Source organism: Parambassis ranga, chromosome 22, assembly GCF_900634625.1.
Source record: "Parambassis ranga chromosome 22, fParRan2.1, whole genome shotgun sequence".
NCBI lineage: Eukaryota > Metazoa > Chordata > Actinopteri > Ambassidae > Parambassis > Parambassis ranga.
Window position 1 is genome coordinate 10507895 of NC_041042.1, and position 19626 is coordinate 10527520.

At 39.1% G+C, this 19626-nt stretch overlaps 1 protein-coding gene across 1 annotated transcript in view; it reads left to right on the forward strand.

Moving 5' to 3' along the window:
* The window catches only part of lrfn5a (leucine rich repeat and fibronectin type III domain containing 5a), a 35544-nt gene that overhangs the window by 11076 nt on the left and 4842 nt on the right, over nucleotides 1-19626 (forward strand). The window contains exons 2-7 of the mRNA XM_028395295.1: nucleotides 8571-8796; nucleotides 9521-9649; nucleotides 9730-9910; nucleotides 10006-10161; nucleotides 10448-10707; nucleotides 12083-12550. Of these exons, the coding sequence (XP_028251096.1) occupies nucleotides 8600-8796; nucleotides 9521-9649; nucleotides 9730-9910; nucleotides 10006-10161; nucleotides 10448-10707; nucleotides 12083-12550 (1391 nt within the window). The 5' untranslated portion in view covers nucleotides 8571-8599. The remainder of the gene's footprint in view (nucleotides 1-8570; nucleotides 8797-9520; nucleotides 9650-9729; nucleotides 9911-10005; nucleotides 10162-10447; nucleotides 10708-12082; nucleotides 12551-19626) is intronic.

Below are 19626 nucleotides of genomic sequence, written 5' to 3' on the forward strand. Positions count from 1 at the left end.
ACTGGTCGAGTGGACTTATAAAAACACACACAAATACACACTGCTATGTGAATCTATAAATCTGTAGCAAAGATAGATTTATTAACTGAAATAGCTTGCTTTAGTCATGTTGGTATTTATGTGCATTTATCACACCAAACATTTTTTAATTTCAATTTATATGACTTACAGAGCTGTAGCTGATAAGAATTTCAGCCAAGAATGTACTTGGCATCTGAAAGCAGAGTTATTTTTCTTCAATGGCTTGGCCTCATATTTTAAAGAGGTGCCCTAAAAAACTAAGTGAAGAAAGAAGAAGATCACTGTAAACTATCAGCTAAAAACTAAATTAAGTTTTCAGCAAGGTTGTTGTAAACAGGTAAGTAGCAGGTAAAACTTAAGGAACATGATTCCACATAAATGTCTTTGCTGATAGTGTAGCTAGCTAATGCTAATGCATGACAGTTTATATGGTAATGATGTGTCAAAGGTACATGGCTTATTCTGCTATGACAAAAGATACAACAACAAAGTTTTTTTAAAAAAAAATATGTAAATACAGTACAGTTGTAGCAAATTTGAATTTTTAAGAAGAAACTTTTTGGCACTTGAATGGAAACAGCGACTCCCCCCTGTTCCTGTCTCTGTCCTGTCTCTGTCAGTCTTTGAGTCCATTAATGTCACTGTCTATTTCTCATATATTCTAATATGAAAGAGCCTGACCCAATTTAAACTGCTTCAATAAAATATTCATTGCCCTTTCCCAATTCACGCTTAATACTTTTTTCCACCCTCGAGAGCTCATTATGAAAATAAACCCTTTTTGTGTATCTTTTTTTGTCTTTTTTCCCTCTGATTTTCTTTATAGTCATCTCATTTCAACCAGCTTCTTTTTGCATTAGTTAGGTTTTTGCTTTAAAATCACACTTAAACATAATTTGCTATTCACTTTTACTTAATTTCAATATTTTTGCTTTGCAACTACACAGCATTTGTATTATAAAATATTCATACAGATTAAGCCCATCATTCATTACAGTTTCCGTAACTTTACGTTTAGTTTGTTCCAACAGGGATTTCAAGCAACTTAAAATAGGCTAAAGACATAATACATAATTTACATTACACTGTATTTTCAGAAAATGTACACGTATATGTAAGAGGGAACACATTAAACTGTTGTCCTTCCCATTAAAGCCTTACATACTTACTCTGAAAAGAGTGGAAATAAATCAGAATAAAAAGGTAGCCACACACAAGCCCATATGGTTATAGCATGTAGGTTATCCTTAACAAAACAGACTGCTCAGAATTCCTTGTGATGCTGCATCACTCATATTGTTTGAGGGTGTACATGTGTGGGGAGATGTGGGTGTTTGCTTGTGTGAATGAGACAGGAAGGTGCAGTATTAGGGAAGAGAGGTGTGCATAACTGGCAGGTTGTCTCTCAACAGTCAGTCTACAAAGCGTCATTCATTTTAGTCATAGTAGTATAAAGGCTCTTTATAATATGACATACAGACTGGTCCAGGTATAAGGATGACCAGGTTGGAACGGGTTACATCAATATATGAGCAAAATAAATTGAACTGTTTATTCCAATGTCTCTGAGATTAAAGTTGTGTTTGTAATGATGGGGAAGATTAACTGGACTTTGTTGTGTGTTCACTCTTTGTGTGTTCCTCATCCTTTATACTTCTTTCCCATTCGCTGTGTCATATTAGATGATGTAGTTTTGGCAACATCAAACTAAACCTCTGAGAGGATGAAGATACACTACACTAAAACAACTACATCAAAGGAAAACAAAATTGAAAGATTTACTGTGCAGAAAAACCTCGTCTACGATGGACATCGAAGGCTTCTTCACTGAATAAATTTACTTCTGTTGCGTCAAATTTGTGTGATGCTTCAAACCATGTTCACTATCATTGGATTACTGGGTCATTGGTGTAGGGTGTTTCTTTGCTTTGCTGACTGCGGCTCAATATTTTTCAGTTAAAGCTGATCCCTTGACCCAGAACAGGAAAAAGCTGATGCCAGTAATGATTAGATCAATTCTATTGCTTTTTTTTATGTATTCATATTTTCCATCCGAAAGCACTTTTAGACTCATAGTCAGTGAGTTCATGTTTGCGTGCTGCTGAGCGCATGTTTCTCAACATGCGCTCATGCTAAATGTCAAATCCAGTATCTTTGTTTTTAAAAGATAGCTGCATTTCAAAGGGAATTTAGTGGTCTCTTACTGCACAGTAGCAAAATGCTCCTTTCATGTATTTAGAAAAAACACCCAGATGCTCAGCAGACATTAGGCCTGTTAACCTGAAAAGTGCATCGCGGAGAATCAGTAAACTGCCCTGGAGCTACTTGTGTTGATAAACAATGCGCGTTACATACCATTCATACACTAAATGAATTAGAGCTGAGTATACAGTACTTAGTTGCTTTTTACTCTTATGTTGGACATTTTACAGGTATTGATCAAGTCTACCATGAGAAAATTGAGCTGGCAGGTTCTCAGTAAAACTTTTTTGCTTTAAAGATACTGGAATTAATGGTAATTGATTAATCGTGCCATTATTTAAGCAAATATGACAAACATTCTCCAGTGTCTGCCCAGGATTTCTGATGATTTTTTGGTAATTTCTAACTTTACAGCAGCTGGATAATTAACTAAAATTCTTGACATCTTTGTACCTGCATAGTGCATGCATTTTTTAACAGGGTAGTTCCAAATCCAGTAAGCGCTACATTCATTCATCATAAATGACAATAGCAACCTTTACCTGGATAATCTACCTAGCTTAGAAGAGCTGCATTTCACGAGCAATGAATCATCATCAGGATTCACCTTCTGGTAAACGATCAATTTCACTCTGGATAGAAGTTGAAGACCAATCAATCGAGCATTGGAGGAGAGGTCGGGTAGTTTTACATGAATTATTGCTCCTCACATACACCTCTGTCAGCGCTGCAGTATAGGTTACATGGTGTAATGCAATTGAAATAGCTTCATTCATTCAAGATTTTATCCCCCCTCACAGCACATGATGTATGGACTCCTTTACAGCCTAAACCACGCAGTCACCGATGGTCCTTGATCCCTCTTAAAACAATGAGCTGAGACACCATTTTACATCAGACGCTCTTCAGCAGCTCTGATGCATGCACTTGTATACATTTTGAGGGATGGTGATACTAATGTTATGGCACAGAAATTGTCTTGTGAACATGATATCATCTGATAGCCACTGATGGATGCACTCTGGTGCCTTTTTGAAAAATAGTGCAATGATGTAATGTTGCAGAAATGTCATTGTAGTCCAGATATTACAAAGCACCACCATGAATCAGCCACTTAAAAAACACCACCGCTAAAATCCCCTGTTACACATCCTTTATTTCTCTTTTTTCCTCTCTGTTTCACTGCTTTTCTTCCTACCCATAATACCTATGAGTGCACTTTAACTAGATCTTAAATCAATACACAAGTGGTGCACATGTGTATTGATATACATCTATGATTTTGCATTCGTGTGTGTAAGGTGCATGTTCGCGCTCTCATTTCGCTCCTATCTGACTGACCTTGGCGGGGTAGCATCTCATATTCCAGGCAGCTCCCACGTAGTCCTATAAATCACTCGGCTGGCTGTATCTGCGTTTGATTGGTTTGATTTTGACCATTAAATCCAATTCAGTCATGTAGGGAAGGAGCAGGGGAGTGGGGGGGCTTCAGCCTTCATGCAATCAGAACATGCGTGTGCAGAATGAATTGCTAGTCAATGCAACAGAATGTAATTGTAACAACCCATACAAACGTGCAGTACATCCTATCTTCGTGGTCTCGTAATGAAGGCGCACCCTTCAAAAGGTAGCAGAAGGTTGTATACGACGCAAGACACCGTAATTAAGTTTAATACAGTTCTAATGAGTGAGTTGTATAAAGATTACTAGGTTGGAATTAATGTATTCTGGTTCTGGTTCAGGGACCTCCTGGGTGGAAATGGATTAATTTAAGCCCCTTTTACAAAAGCTCGGTTAACGTTTTGTCAACTGGAGACCAAGTAAAGGAGCTAGTGGGTGTTTTAATTACCTTACTACAACTGTTAAGAGTTAATGAGATTTCTTTCTGTCTGTCAAATCAAGGAGTTATTGTTTCAAAGCTGAATGGTAAATCTATCACTTTTTATCACAGTAAATTGCCTCTGTGTGCTCTTTGCCCTGTGTGTGTGTGAGAGAGAGAGAGAGACAGTGTGTGTGTAAACACAGTATGTATTGGCTTTCCCTTTTTTTAAAAATGCAGAGCCTGCATGCAGATTAGAGTCAGTGTGGTTTAGATCGGTCTTACTTGTGTGTGTGTGTGCTCGGCCTTGCTCGGTGCAGCGGACTCACAGTGCACTAATTGAATAAAGAGTAATTGTGATGTATTTAGGCAGCTGCTGACCCCTGTTGTTCGAGTGGGTAAAGCCATTAGCTGAAGCATAAGGTTTACTCCAGTGGACATACAGATAAACAAAACCAAAGAGTGGAAGCCGGACAACGGGAAGGTGCCAGGTTTATTTAAGTGGCTTGGGCATTGGTGCATTTTTGTTGTGCATTAGATACTGGTGCAAACAACTAAGGGTACATGCTTGAAGGAACAGAAGACCGTTTAAAACTATTTATTCAGTCAAGAAAAAAAAAAAAACAAGAGCTAAAAGGTTTTCCAGCAGCAACAGCAATATGCTATAATCTCCTCCATGCTTTGAATTCAAATCTGTGTACAAACACAGGGCTAAATGCACTCTCATTTTGCTTCAGCTGGGTCTTATATGTCTTAAATCCTTTCTTAATGTCTGCTGTGTTCCAAGGGCAACTCTGAGGTACTCAGAGGTGCAATACTGAGGTGCATAATAAGTGAAATAAACAAGAGGCTGAACATTTTGCTTAATTGTATATTACATGATAAAAAAAATAAACTAGCACACATACAATGGAAATCATCTGACCTCACATATATTCTAGATTTGTATAATATCTCAGATTATGCATTAAATAGTATCTAATTTAATGGAACTTTTGCACATGTGCAAAATTGTAGTATCTACAGTTTAAGGCTTCTGATACTGATACTGCAACTGATATACAGCATATAGATGTGAATGCTGAGTGGTTATCTGCATTAACATACTTATAGTCAACTATCTAGTAATGATATGTAATTTTTTTTAATCTTAATCCCATGATTGCTGATAAAACTAGAAATGAGTTGCACCATGTAAAATGAAATAGCTGAACCACTGCAGGGATTCGCATAGGCGTCTATATTTGATTATAGAATAACATGCAGTGTGAGAGAGGCTGTTGTGAATTATAGCCTCTGTAGTGGTCTAATTTTTTGTATCACTTAAATCTCTTGAGGCTGTACGTCCGTGTGGATTTCTGTGCTGGTTGAATAGAACGTTGTGGTAAACAACATTGCTCTTCTCAACAAGAGCCCGACGCTCTGAGACTGCAGGAGAACACTTCTGCGTATGAAGTGTTTTCCTAATCCTGACGGGACTAATCTATTTTAACACAACAAGTGCCATAGTAAACTCACCTGACACTCAAAGTGCAAAGAGCCCTGCAACACGGCTGGATGACACTTTAGTGTTGTCATAGTACAGTAGCTTTCTACCTGTAATGTCATGTCCAACCCGCTTGGTTTTCTCTGTGTAAAATGGCCATCAAGCTGTCATTTGGACATCATTGAAGACTCAAATCAATAGAAAAGACATTCGATCAAACATTGTTGGTGATAAAAAATATACTCTAGTTCAATTAATGGTGTTATAATGTCATATTTCCTGTTAGTAACCTTTATTTTGTTGTATAGAAGATGATTTCAGACTGTTTTAAACTATAAATTGAGACCTAATATAGAAAATATGTGTTTGGACAAATGAGGACACATATAAATATATGGCCACTAATGCGTCACTGGATATTCAGATATACATTAAGTGTGGAAAAAGCTGATCAAGAGCAAAATAAAGTCCACAAAAATCTTCAATCATGGCTTCTTGGCAGCTTGAAAAGAGTTTGAATGTGTGAATACTTTCAAGCAGTCGCTCGCAACTGCCAAGCCGTTCCGCTGGTTATCCCCCGTGAGATTTGAATGCTGCCTGAGATCAGTTTCAGTATATGGAGCGTGTGGAGAATCCATTTGAGCTGTCCTGGGAAGCTAGTTGTTCATCAGTGAGCAAGCCAGGGGTGAAACTGGCATTATGGGAAACCTTGGGGGGGGGGGGGGGGCTTTCAAAGAAGTAGATATAGCAAGCTGCACACATGTGTGAGAATCGTATTTTACACACCACTACAAACAGAGCTCAATTTGTCTTCCTTACCCATAATCCCTTTGGTTAATTCGCCATTCTATTTGATCCCACTGGTCCAACATGTCACCTCAAGCTACACCGTGTCACTGACTTGTCCGTGGAGAGTTTGTGTGAAATCGAGCCGAGTTCTATATGTGTTATTCTCATCTTTCCTGTGTTGTGGATGGTGTTTTTGTGTCACATATAAGCATGACAGCAGAACGTCAGCATCATCTATCCTACCTCATCTCCTCTTGCTAAATGAAATTTGTCCCTCTCCCCCTTTTCCTTTCACACCTCAGCACTCATTTTAATTAGCTGGCTCTCTGATCTCTCTTTTTTTCCCCTCTCTGATAATTCTCCCTTGTTTCCTTTCCATTTCTCTGTCTCTCTCACTCATTCCCTCTCATTACAGTCATTTCTCAGTGTAATTAATGAGCTGATATCGGCTTTCGTGTCACAAGGGTCATGAGCTCTCTGTTTCCTCTCTTTCTCTCTCTCTGTTGCACCACTGCATGTGAGTCATTCGACGCTCTATTTAGCTTTGGCTTTGTTTTTCTGTTTTTTATCCTTCTTCTTCTTCTTCTTCTTCTTCTTTCTTTTCACTCAAACAGACAGAAAAAACAAGGATTGTATGACCTCTGACACTGAAACACATTTCAGCTGAGTAATTACACCAAGGAGTGAAAGCAGTATATAGAGCGAGAGACTCACACAACTAGACTAAAGAAAGGTGAATGGCAGCTTAATCACTTCTGGCTATTGAGTTGGTAGCATGTTAATATAAAGCATTTATATTGGAAATATGTCAATTTCTGAAAAAAAAATAGGACAAAAATCAATCTGAGGCAACATAAAACCCATGATGGATGTATGGAACAGGCTTAAGCCAGCCACAAGGGTGCAACATGTCTGGGATGTGCAGTGCAGAAATACCACAGTAATGAATTCACACCACAGATGGATGCAAAATAGAACAAAAAAATAAATAAATAAAATCAGAAATCAGATTTTAACACCCTAACTGTGTGCTTGTTAATTTTCTGATGAGAACCAATCACTTCTGACAAGATATTTGTTACTGCATCATTATTATTGCATGTGGAATGGATTAATGACAATTAGAATAATTAGCCATAATTGATTTTGGAAAAGTTTTCTTTTCAAATGCCATACTTCATTTTCTTCATATCTATTTTCTTTTCTTTTGTTTTTTCTTTCTTTTTGCTGCCTACAAACACAGCTGCAGTCCCAGCTTAATGACAAGTGGGGTGCAATTTCCCTCATAACACAACCCTTCCTAATGTTCTTGTAGTTGTTAGATGCTATTACTAAGAACAATCTGGTAAATCTAAACGGTTGCCAGATTGGCTTCAGATTTGAAAAACGGTAATGAATATCTACAAAAGTTAGTTACTGGTCATAAAATTCCTTTTGTTGGAAAGTGGCAATTGTAGTTTGTCCCAAAATTACTTTGTTTTTTTATCTATTAACTCGTATGGCAATCATCTCGAAACACACCATACACAAAATGTCTCCATCATTATGCTGTTTTTTTTAATGATTCAAGAGAAGCAGGTTAATTCCAACAAACCCCTGACTTCTGTTTTTACACTCATCAGGTCTATGCAGTGTTTGACTATTGTCTAGAGTGTCAACGTTTTAATGGTTATGCATGTTGGTGTGTGTGTGTGTTTGCATGGTGATCCTTTTAATCCCCTTCCTCTCATGTCCTTCAAACCCCAATCAAGGTTGCCATTAATGAGCATTTTCTTTTTTCCCTGCCCCATTCTTCTCTGTCTTCTCTCTCTCTCCCTAATTAACAACAAGCCCTGCTGCTTCTAATGATAACTAAATATTTGTGCACGCATGTTGCATGTGCACACACAGCACCACTTGTGAGCAATAAATGGCAGGTGTAACAAATGTTCAAGAGGTCTATGGCAAAAAATGAGAGGGAAATGGCATCCATTCATGAGGGGAGTCATTCATCCTTCTCCATGCACTCATCGTCATATGTACACTGTATACATTGATCTTTTAAAATAGCATTCAGTATGGCAGTTTAGTTGTGTTAGAGTTTACTTTTCTTAGACTACAAAGTACAAGCTATGACTGTATTAAAATCTATAAATAAATGGATGATTTATTTCTTGAATATTCTGTATAATCTTTTTTTTTCAGTATGATTTTTTTTTAAAAAAAGCATTCATTAATATTTCAAATTCTGTCTTTGTTTGTCTCCATTTTCAGGTGTTGTGTCCAGGTGGGGGGTGGTAACCATGGAGAGGCTGTTGCTGTGTGTGATGCTGGTAGTTGCCATGGCAGTGCGGGCACAGATCTGCCCGAAGCGCTGCGTATGTCAGATCCTGTCACCCAACCTGGCCACCCTCTGTGCCAAGAAAGGTCTACTGTTTGTGCCGCCAAACATTGACAGACATACGGTGGAGCTGCGGCTGGCTGACAACTTTGTCACAAGGTGACACGTCAATAATATCATTACTATTGACACATTAATAATTAAATGCTGTGCAATACTCTTTTAATACTTCAATGACTACATTGGAAAAAAGTGTGAGAATTCCTAAAAAACTAGCTGAGACGCTGATCTATGATGTCATCAGCCTGAAGCTTCTCTGGCGAAGATGAATAAGTGGCTGAATTTTTGGACAGAGCGTCATCACCAAGGGTGCTTTTTATGGAGATACAAGCACATTATCCGCTGGCACTGGAATGAAATTAAACTCATTTGAGTGAAAAAAAAGCCTATTCTTCGAAGCCCCAGCGTAAGTCATAGGCAGTTCATAGTCAGCAGAGCAGCTCCAGGCTGTCTCCTGATGGCGCTGCAGTTTAGAGCCTCAGTTGGCTGCTTTGCAGCCTTTGGAGAAATCCATGCACGCTCACAAATATTGAATGAGCAGGAATGGATAAAAGGAATACCATATGTGATTTTTACTTTAGAATGGATTTTGTCTTGAAATATTAAAAGACTTTATTCCATTTCAAGAACCCTGTTAAAAACTAACAAACATCACCTTTGAAAAGAATACTGTCTCAGTGTAGATTGACTCAAATATACCAATGATATACTCTTGACACTTCTTTCAGAAATAGACAGAACAGAACAGATTTAGCACTTAATACAATATCCCACTATATAGGTCTGTCATATGATTTAATTTATGATGTTTTTTTCTTCACAGTGTAAAAAGAAAAGATTTTGCAAACATGACACGACTGGTGGACCTAACGCTCTCCAGAAATACCATCTCCTATATTACACCTTATGCCTTTGCTGATCTGGAAAACCTCAGAGCCCTACACCTCAACAGGTATGACCTGAGAACAGGGAGGAAAAGCAAGCAATCATTGTGATAAATTCTGATTCTGTTTCTTTCACCTTCTCCGACAGTAATCGGTTGACAAGGATAGGCAATGATACATTCAGCGGGATGTCAAAACTTCACCACCTGATTCTCAACAATAACCAGCTGGTGCTGATCCACCAGGGAGCATTCAACGACCTGCTGGCACTGGAAGAATTGGACCTCAGTTACAATAACCTGGACTCAATTCCATGGGAGGCCATCCAGGTCAAGATCTCTTTAGATCTCTTTAGTCCTTAAATGACTAAAAAACAAGAGTTTTAACAAAGGCAAATTGTGTTTTTCTTCTGTCATACATGCAGAAAATGACAAGCCTCCACACCCTGAGTTTAGACCACAACATGTTGGACTATATTCCAGAGGGAACCTTTTCCCTTCTACAGAAACTCAACCGGCTGGATGTCACCTCTAATAAACTCCAAAAGCTACCACCAGACCCACTTTTCCAACGAGCACAGGTATCCTTAGAAGTTTAATGAAACCTTCAAGCTCAAACCCCAGAAACAACCTGTAACAATGCATTTACATGGCAAAACTTAGGATTGCTTCTGTGTTTTAAGTGAGTTGCAGTAAGCAACATTTGTTATTTAAAGTAAGCTTACTTAATAGAAAGAGAAAAGGACCCAGGATACTACCCTAGGGAGCACCACTTTCAGTATCAAATGTAGACATTTGATACTGAAAGTGGTGCTCCCTACTTACCATGCCATTGAAGTTTTTGCATGTGTTCTGTCACACTCTCAGGTCTTAGCCACATCAGGGATCCTGACCTCTACTTCATTTGCGCTGTCATTTGGTGGAAACCCTCTTCACTGTAATTGTGAGCTGCTCTGGCTGCGAAGGCTGAACAGGGAGGATGACCTTGAGACATGCGCCACACCTCAGCACCTCTCTGGACGATACTTCTGGTCTATCCCTGAAGAGGAGTTCCTCTGTGAGCCTCCGCTTATCACCAGATACTCCCATGAGATGAGAGTCCTTGAAGGACAGAGAGTTGCGCTCAGGTATCAGTTCTTGTCTAAAATGCATGTTGTGTGTTGACACAGTGTGATGACCAGTTTTAATGGAATGGTTGGGCTCTTATTATAAAACACCCTTTTGTTATTATCCTACAACCGTTCACCACTCTATCTCTCCGAGCTGTACTGTTCAATGATGCACGGGACAGGAACATTACACAAAGAATTTTAGGAGGACAAAACTAAATCAAGACAACAACAGGTCTGAGAGATGATGATTACTTCATTTGCATATATATTGGTCACACACTTCCAATCATGATAGATGTTATGTTTCCAAATATGGAAATAGTATGATGAAAATGAGAAAAGGGTGGATACGAAAATCAATGAGTTGCTATTATTCCGCTTCCTTTATTGTATCCCGTCTGAAGCTCAACACAGTGTATAAGTGGAGATTAGCAAAGGGTCCACATTTTCAAGAGTTTCATATTTTCATTTCATCTTTTTTTCTGATTCAAATAAAGCCAGGGATATTGGGGATGTATGTGTTGATAAGACATTTCGACATTTTTACTGGGCCTTTTTCATGTCATAAAGTACATTACTGGGTAACTGGTAACGAAGTACCCTCAACAGTACATCCTTTTTTTGTTTCTTTTTTTTGTGAATTCACTTTTACAATAAAATCCATGTTTTATTAGAGCACATTCGGGACATATCATTACTCCTGTGTATAGAGTTCATACAAAGTTACAGGAAAAAAAGACCTCCCTTCCCAGTAATTATAATTACAGGCAAAGAGTCTGACATTCGTGCTCATTATTTTTAATCGCTTGTAATTTTGATGACTTAAAAGTGTTATTGCTGCCACTTTTATTCAGTCTAAAAACAAAACCTTAAGAAATTCAAGTGTCAACATGTTTTTTTTCTTTACTTCCTATATAATTTTAATACCTAACCCATGCTGTTTAGCATAATCCATGTCTCAGTTGTCATAAGGCTTTGAAATGTGTCAGTGTTTGTTCGGCTCTGTTTCTGTCCCATTATTTGTGTTTCTACTGAATGATGGGACTAACATTGATCCTTGATTCATTGTACTTACATAACAAACTGACATAACTGTTTTGGATTATTTTTACTGGTTTGCTTTGTCTTTAGATTTTTTTGTACCCAATATGTACATTCTGTACAGTTAAAGTCCACTTAAATTCAAAGGCTGTGTCCTAATACAAATAAGTGTGCTCTGTCGACAAGGTAGATAATGTTCAGACTCCTTTCCCATCCGCTCAAGTCCCAGGGGGAATGTGGAGGGATTCCAGAAACCACCATCAAGCAGTGCCCTGCTTTTACTGTACACTTGACCCTATTCTGTCTTGTTTCTAATAAGTTCCGCTTCGCTGCTTTTCTGTCCTTAAAGGTGTAAGGCAAGAGGTGACCCAGAGCCAGCCATTCACTGGATCTCTCCTGAGGGCAAACTGGTGTCTAACTCCTCCAGAACGTTGGTGTACAATAACGGGACTCTAGACATCCTCATCAGTACTGTGAAAGACACTGGCTCCTTCACCTGCATATCCTCTAACCCGGCCGGTGAAGCCCACCAAACAGTAGACCTGCTTATTATAAAACTCCCCCACATCACCAACAACACCAACAACATCCAAGAGCCTGACCCAGGATCGTCAGACATTTCCACATCAACCCGAGGTGGTGCCAACGGGAGCAACGTAACGGGAGATGTGAAGGGTGGTGTGGATAAGAGGGTGGTGACAGCTGAGGCCACATCCTCAACCGCGCTGATCAAGTTCAACTTCCAGAGGAATATACCGGGAATCAGGATGTTCCAGATACAGTACAACGGAAGCCAGGATGACTCGCTGGTTTACAGGTAAGACTGATCGCATCACTATGACATCATGACGTCCATCAGAGCAGAGCTAGACGGTTTACACAGTGGAAACTAAGCCATGATGTGGCTGGTGCAGAGGTAGAGAATTACACAAGTCTGAGCTATAAAGATTAGATTACCATAGATCAGATAAAACTTTAATGATCCTGTCCTGAAAATTGCATCTCAGGAACAAGAAGCAGAACAAAATAAGCTGACTAGAGAACTACAAGACTGTTGTAACAAGAGGTTGTTACAAGGACGCTAAACATAAGTCTTATGTACAAAAACCCACATCTGGCTTCAGTGGGACAATTATTATTATATAATATTATTATTTTTGTTATTTTGAAAGGAAACTCCCAGCTTGCAGGCCAGAAGGGAATTTCTCATTTGCTATCACTTAAAAAGTACAAGAGTGCTAAATGGACAATATGAGGCTATAAACATACAATATGTTACAGCTTTAGCATGTATGTAGAAGCATGTAGAATATGGCCATGGTATGCTATAGATGTTTCCTTGTCACAATCCATTATATAATGACAAAGACAGATAGTTCATATCATTACAACGTAGACCAATAAAGAAATAAAAAAAGGAAGCTAAGCAAAGAGACATGAGAAAGTTCATGATCCTCATCTTAAACCCTGTCAAACCAATGCAGCACAGTCCAGCCTGCTGACTCAACCAGGACGGCCTTGACGGGGAATGCTCCGCTAGCCTTTTCTTGACTTTTGCCGTTTGCTCAGGATTACAAAGATTAGATCAATCTCGCAGGGAATGATTGTTATTTGAGCTAAATATTTACTCCAGTGAAATGGGGGGGAGAGGGAATTAACAAACACATAGAGCTTCCGTAGGGAAATCTGCCAGCATTATCTGCCTTTCATATCGCTGCTAATCCCCACACATGCTTCATCACTATGGATCACCATCAGGAGGAGCTTCAGGACTGACCAGCTGGGTCACAATGACAGTACCAAGTCTCCTCTGAAGATGGATCTTTTGATCTTTATGGCTACGGAAATATGCAATTAACAAACAGATATCATTCAGTGATGAATCAGCTGGCATTATCTGCCATGCACATCATTGCTAATCTCTGTTCTCTGATTTATCAGCACTTAAAGCACTTTCAGAGAATGCATCACACAGAGGTGGCGCCAATGTAATTTATAGCTGTCTTTTCCTATAAAGATAACATCATAGCCTTTCACATTACGATAGCTGTTTCCCTCTCTACACCAAACCCTTTTGTTCTTTAAGCCACATAGTCAGTGGAAAATGTTATGTTAGCGAGCATCCCAGCATAGAGGGAAAAAACAAAAAAAACAAACCATGCTGCTTCCTGTGAGGGCATGGAGAAGGTGTAATTACCACCCACTCTGATTGTTCCTTTCTCTGACATGTCACTCTTTCTTTCTTTCCTCCTTCCTGTCCTTTCACCCTCCCCTCTTCCTCTGGCTCTCCCTTCCTCTTTTTGAGTTATTTTGCACTTCTCTTGTCTTCAGATAAGAGATTGATTTCCATTCAACACCTATGCTGGCACAAAGCACAAGCTCATTGATTCTTCGTTTTCATTACCCAAACATAGAGAAGAAAAAGTGGAGAAATAGGAGAGAAAATAGGGGGAAAAAGAAAGGATGAATGGAAAATGAAGGGGGACTATAGTGAAAGGAAATGTAGCGGGAGTAGGTGGAAAAGAAATTGACAGACAAGGGAAACACTGTCCCTTTTGTCACAAACAGGACACCTTTTCAGGTTCAATAAGAGTTTATTGATTTGCAGCACATTGACATTTCTGTGCTTTACACCTGCTCAGCATAATGCTGTAGTGTGTAGGAGGGTCTCTGTATGTTTTCTTTCATCCTGTGAATTCAGTGAGGCTGTTTAAACCTTCATATCCTCCTGCTGATGTTGACCTCCTAGACCTGTGATCTGCTGCCTATGTGAAATGTAATAGTTGTAATACTCGATTCAGTATTGATCCCTGCAGGGAAAACCCCACCCATCTCCTCCTTTCCTGAGGGAGGTCAGGGTCGGCTGCAGAACAGGACTCCAGCAACTGACAGGGATTCAGTGTCTTGCTCAAGGACACTTGAGACCGGCAGATGTTTACTGATACAGTACCGGTGTTTTAACGCCAGCCCTCCTGCTTAAGGATTGTAATTCTATTCCAGATGTAGGCCTGTTGCCCAGTTGGTCACAAACGTAAACCCCATAATCAAAAGCAAGATCAATTTTGGACTGTTATTAAAAATACAGTCATCTATTGGAAAGTCTTTTGGATCATGCTCCAAAAGCACCAACACAACCTATAATGCAACCCCAGAACATTCATTCTAACCTCCCTGCTATAAGAACACACATAAGTATGTGAGACAAAAAAAGCACCACTTACATCTGAATATTGCTTAGTTGTAAATTTCAAATTAAAGGTAAATTGAGTCGTTCACACAGGCTAAGCCATTAAGCCCTTAGTTCAGGGTCAGGTCAAGGGAAGGCTGGTGTTGAGGAAATAACTCTCTGACCTTTAACACACAACCCTTAAAGGTACGCATCACTGGGTTTATTGCGCAATTCACAGTCACATCAATGATGATAGTAAAACTCACAGCCTGCGTCGCCAGTGACGACCGTAAAAAAGCCTCAAAGGAGAATGTGTTCTTATTAAGTTGTCGATCCAATTTCTCCACTTAATTAAATGAATGAATGAATTATGAAAAGCAGGGTATTTCGGAAAAGCATCTCACAAATTAGGAAATGAACGTGTTGTTTAGTCAGTGAATGGATTTAACCAAGATGTAGTGTAAAAATGTATTGAATAGAGAAACTGATAAACATTTGATTTGATAATGTTAACATATACCTTCTCAATAATAAGATATTGACATTTGTGGTGTAATCTTTTGCTACACTAGGAATGGCCGTTGAACAAATGTGATTGGACTCACTCGAATTTGGACCCATTCTGACAAGGACACATTCAGGGTTAAAAAAACAATAGTATTTCAGTATAAAAAAGATATTTCAAAACATCCTCAGGGTTAAGATATTCTGTCCTTTTGTCCAAAATCTTTCTAGAGTTCATCTTGTATTGCTGAAAAAACAACGTATCATCACAGTGCAGTCATAGCAAGTGGCCTCCCTCATGAGGTATCAAGCTAGAAGCTGAACTAAACTAAGCTTTTAAAATGAATCAATAAAATGGTTGAAATGAAGCTAGAGGTCTGCAGACATAAAGCTAAATCTAAGGCAGTATTGACTTGCAAAGGACATAAACATTACTTTGACATCCCCTAAGTTGCTTAAACACACACACACACACACAGTGTCCATTCTCCTTCTATTATTCTAGTCCTCATCAGTTTTGCCTGTTGTTTTTTTCCCCCTATATTTTTTTTTGCCTATGTTGTTTCAGCAGTTGTTTTCCACTCCAGCAGATCCATTGAGCTACAGGGGCTGGTTGCCATTTGCCAGAAAAACTACACATCAAGCAAATTGTGTGGCAAGCTTTTTTTATGAGGCAACACAACAGGAGGTGGGGGATGAATCCAAGCTTTTAAAAGGCGTACTTTCCTTTCCTTCTCTCTCTCTCTCTCTCTCTCTCTGTATTTTATCCTTGCCAATGGTCCCTGTGGCCCAGGTATAACACCTAGCTCAGCTGTGCTTAAGGCGTGAAAAAACATCCGCCTTTATCCCACTGTAATGTTCCAATTCCGATTTTATAGCCCCATAAACATATAGTGGGAACAACGTAACAGCATTATTTTTGTAAGTAGTCTACGGGGTTTTAAACAAAGTAGACAAGTAAAAGAGGGGAAGTGGCATGATTCTGAAGGAGTGACAACAACAAAGCTGCGTGCTAGAAGAAGGGATGCTGAAAGAACAGAAGAGCAGAAAAGGAAGAAAGGATGGAAAACTCATGATAAAATAAAAAAAGCAGAAAGATAAAAATGCAAATAAGCAAAAACACCAAAATGCTACTGAAAAGCACTGACAAAGCAACTGATGGACAGACTTAATAAAAAAGGCAGAGAATGAAAGAACAAAAAAAAATAGGAAAAAAATGTATGGGGGGATTTAAAATATTAATGTAGAGAGAATGTATAGAACTATCCAAACACAGCGTTAAGAACAGATGACTCAGCTTTAGTGGAGCAGAGCGGGGCAGATGGAGGTCTACGGCGAGCTAGCTGCACGTAGTGCTGAAACATCTGCCCCACATGTGGGACAGCTTTCAGGGTGTGGCACTGTGTGTTCAGCAGTAATGAGATCTGAATAAATGTAGATCTTTTTCCTATTTATTAGGAAATGACAAAAGGAAATCACTCTTTTCTTCCATTTTCACCAGCCGGTTGCTAAAGGTGACATTAGGTGGTGTTCCTATCTTTCAGCAGCTTCAACACTATAAGCATCACCTGTCACATTATATGATTTTTTCTTTCTCATAACTGGAGCAGCTTTTTTAATTCATTTACTCCAGGCAAAGCTTATTTATTTCATGAGATCTGATATTCATACTTTTATTATCTGTAAGTAAAGAATAATTACCCCATTATTTCTTAAAACCTCTGACACGACATTGTTTAAACATAATATTAACAGATAGATAAAAAATACACACCACAGTGATGTTTTCAAACTATTCTTCTGAATTTTTTGGGCGAGGATGATTATAACGAAGGAAAATTAAAGGGGGTGGGGATAATTACAGTTTTTAGATAATGTTGATACACTTTGGCATTGAAATGAGGTCGCAATCTGTTTCCTTGGAAACTGTAATACTATAACTGTAATTAAAGCAGGATTTCTTACACTGTTTGTTGGTGGGAAAAAATAGCATCCTGACTTTTTTTGCTCAGTGTTGAACTGTTCTGTTCCCTAGGTCTGGCTTTGAGCTGGGTTTAATGAATAAAAATTGTTCGGGAGGTGTTAGATAAGCCCACCGGGCCTGAGCTCAAAATCCCCCGTTCCACCTCTGACTGCAGGCTGTGTGGGTGCTTGTTAACCATTAGTTCTGGCATCAGGGACATTATGCATGGTAAAACAGAGATAAGAAGCTACCTTCTGCAATGTTTTCTGTCTGCCCGAGAGACTCAGACCTATTAGCATGGCGTTGTGCCATCTGCTGTGTAAGCCACATTAGTTTTGAGGTCAGCAGTAATGGGGGCAGGAGTTGAACTACCATTAATACTCTTCACTTTATACTTAGAAACCAGTTGTTCTTAACTGGTTTGATTGAACTGGTGCGTCTTACAGCAGGCTGACATGTGTAATGGTTTACTTGTTTAATTGTTTAGAAAATTGAAATTTGAAAATTGCACTCAGTATCCCGTGAAAGAAATGTGAATTATTACTATTACATAATGCAAACCGTTTAGTGTTTCTATTACATAACAGCATGACTAAAATAACACATTTAAAAAGTGCAGTTTAAAGAATTTATTTAAACTAATAAGTGATTTTGCATGCTGTTTACATGACTTTATCTGACAAAGTTTGCCATGTTGCAGGCTATTTAATTTAGACTAGCTTGCATTGTGATACATGGGTGGCTACAGCCAGAAGCACTGAATACCATTTTCTGAAATAATTGGACAACCTACTTTTAGATATCTGTGACCCACATTTTGGGTTCCGTTCCAGTGTGAGCGCCACCGCTGTGCGATTATACATTGTGTTTTGTTCTGTTCTAATGACAGTCACAGTAGAAGTTCATAATAGCTGGATGTGAGAAGATAAACTATTAAAATGGGGATGACACTTAAATCTGACTTAGGGAACATTATCTTATAACATACGTTCTATTGTGCTGCTATTCTGGTATTTCTCAGTATATTGCAGGTCACTTGTTGTCACTGCTCCAGGATATATGCAATCTGTCCTTACCTGAGAAATGTCAAAATATCCATGCATCATCCTGTTGTTTTGTGAATATGAGCACGTAAAAGTCAGTCAGATCGGGACTAGTGCTATAAATCAAAATACATTCTCCTTGATATTGAGTTGTTTTTTTTTTCAAAATGTCAAACTACTTCTGTATCAAGTAGGCCAAAAGTATCTGTGCTCCAACTTATTAATTCTACAGACTACATGAAACTAAAGCCAGATCATCTGACATTGTTCACAGCTGGACAACTTTATTCCCCTTTGGCTACTCCAGACTACTAATGAGCTAGCCCAGAGCAGTGAATATCATTTACATTTAAAACATGGGAGTTGTTCAAGCAGGGTGTCACACATGGACTAAGTGGGCCGTGCTGCAGTACAGCTGAGTTATCCCAAGCCCCGTTCCCTTATCGCATGGCTCCAGCCCGACCTAGAAGCTCTGGTCTGGCATGTTGAATCATTGTCTTTGCCTTCTGGAGTAATACGTGTTTGTAACCGGCAGACTTTGTCCAGTGTTTAATCAAGCGAAATGACCTGAAATTCAACAATCTGGTTTTATACTTCACACGTCTGTGTGTAGAGGCTATCATTTGTCTCAAGACAAAAAGCTGAGTCTGACTAATAGACATCCTGGCTTTGTCCTGGGCCGAGGCGAGCAAAGCTAGAGCTGATTAACATGCACATAAATACAAACGCAAAACTTTCACACAGCAAACGTCTCGGGTGTACCAGCATGAAGAGCCGTATCAGTGCCGGATGCTGGCAGAAGGCCAGACACAATGACAGTCACTAGGAAGATGAGGCCGCCATGGGAGGAGAAGATTACTGTAATTGAACTCACACAGTCACACATATGCAGCATACACACATACTGTGTACACTGCACACACATATAGTATAGTATAGACAAAATGCATTTTCATGGAGGAGCATACAAGCAGACATTTTCTCTTGTGTAATGAAAGTGTAATGAAACCCATACACACACACGCATGTGCGCGCATGCACACGCCCTGAGCTGAAGGCTTGGCAAAGCAGAGTAGATAGATTAGTGTAATAGTCTCGGCCAAGGCAATCATCTGCCCACTGTAGGGCTTCAAACACTGGCAGCAAGATCCAGCTCAGACACAAAGAAATTAGCCACAATGAATGAGTCATTTTGGATGAGTTCACAATGCTAA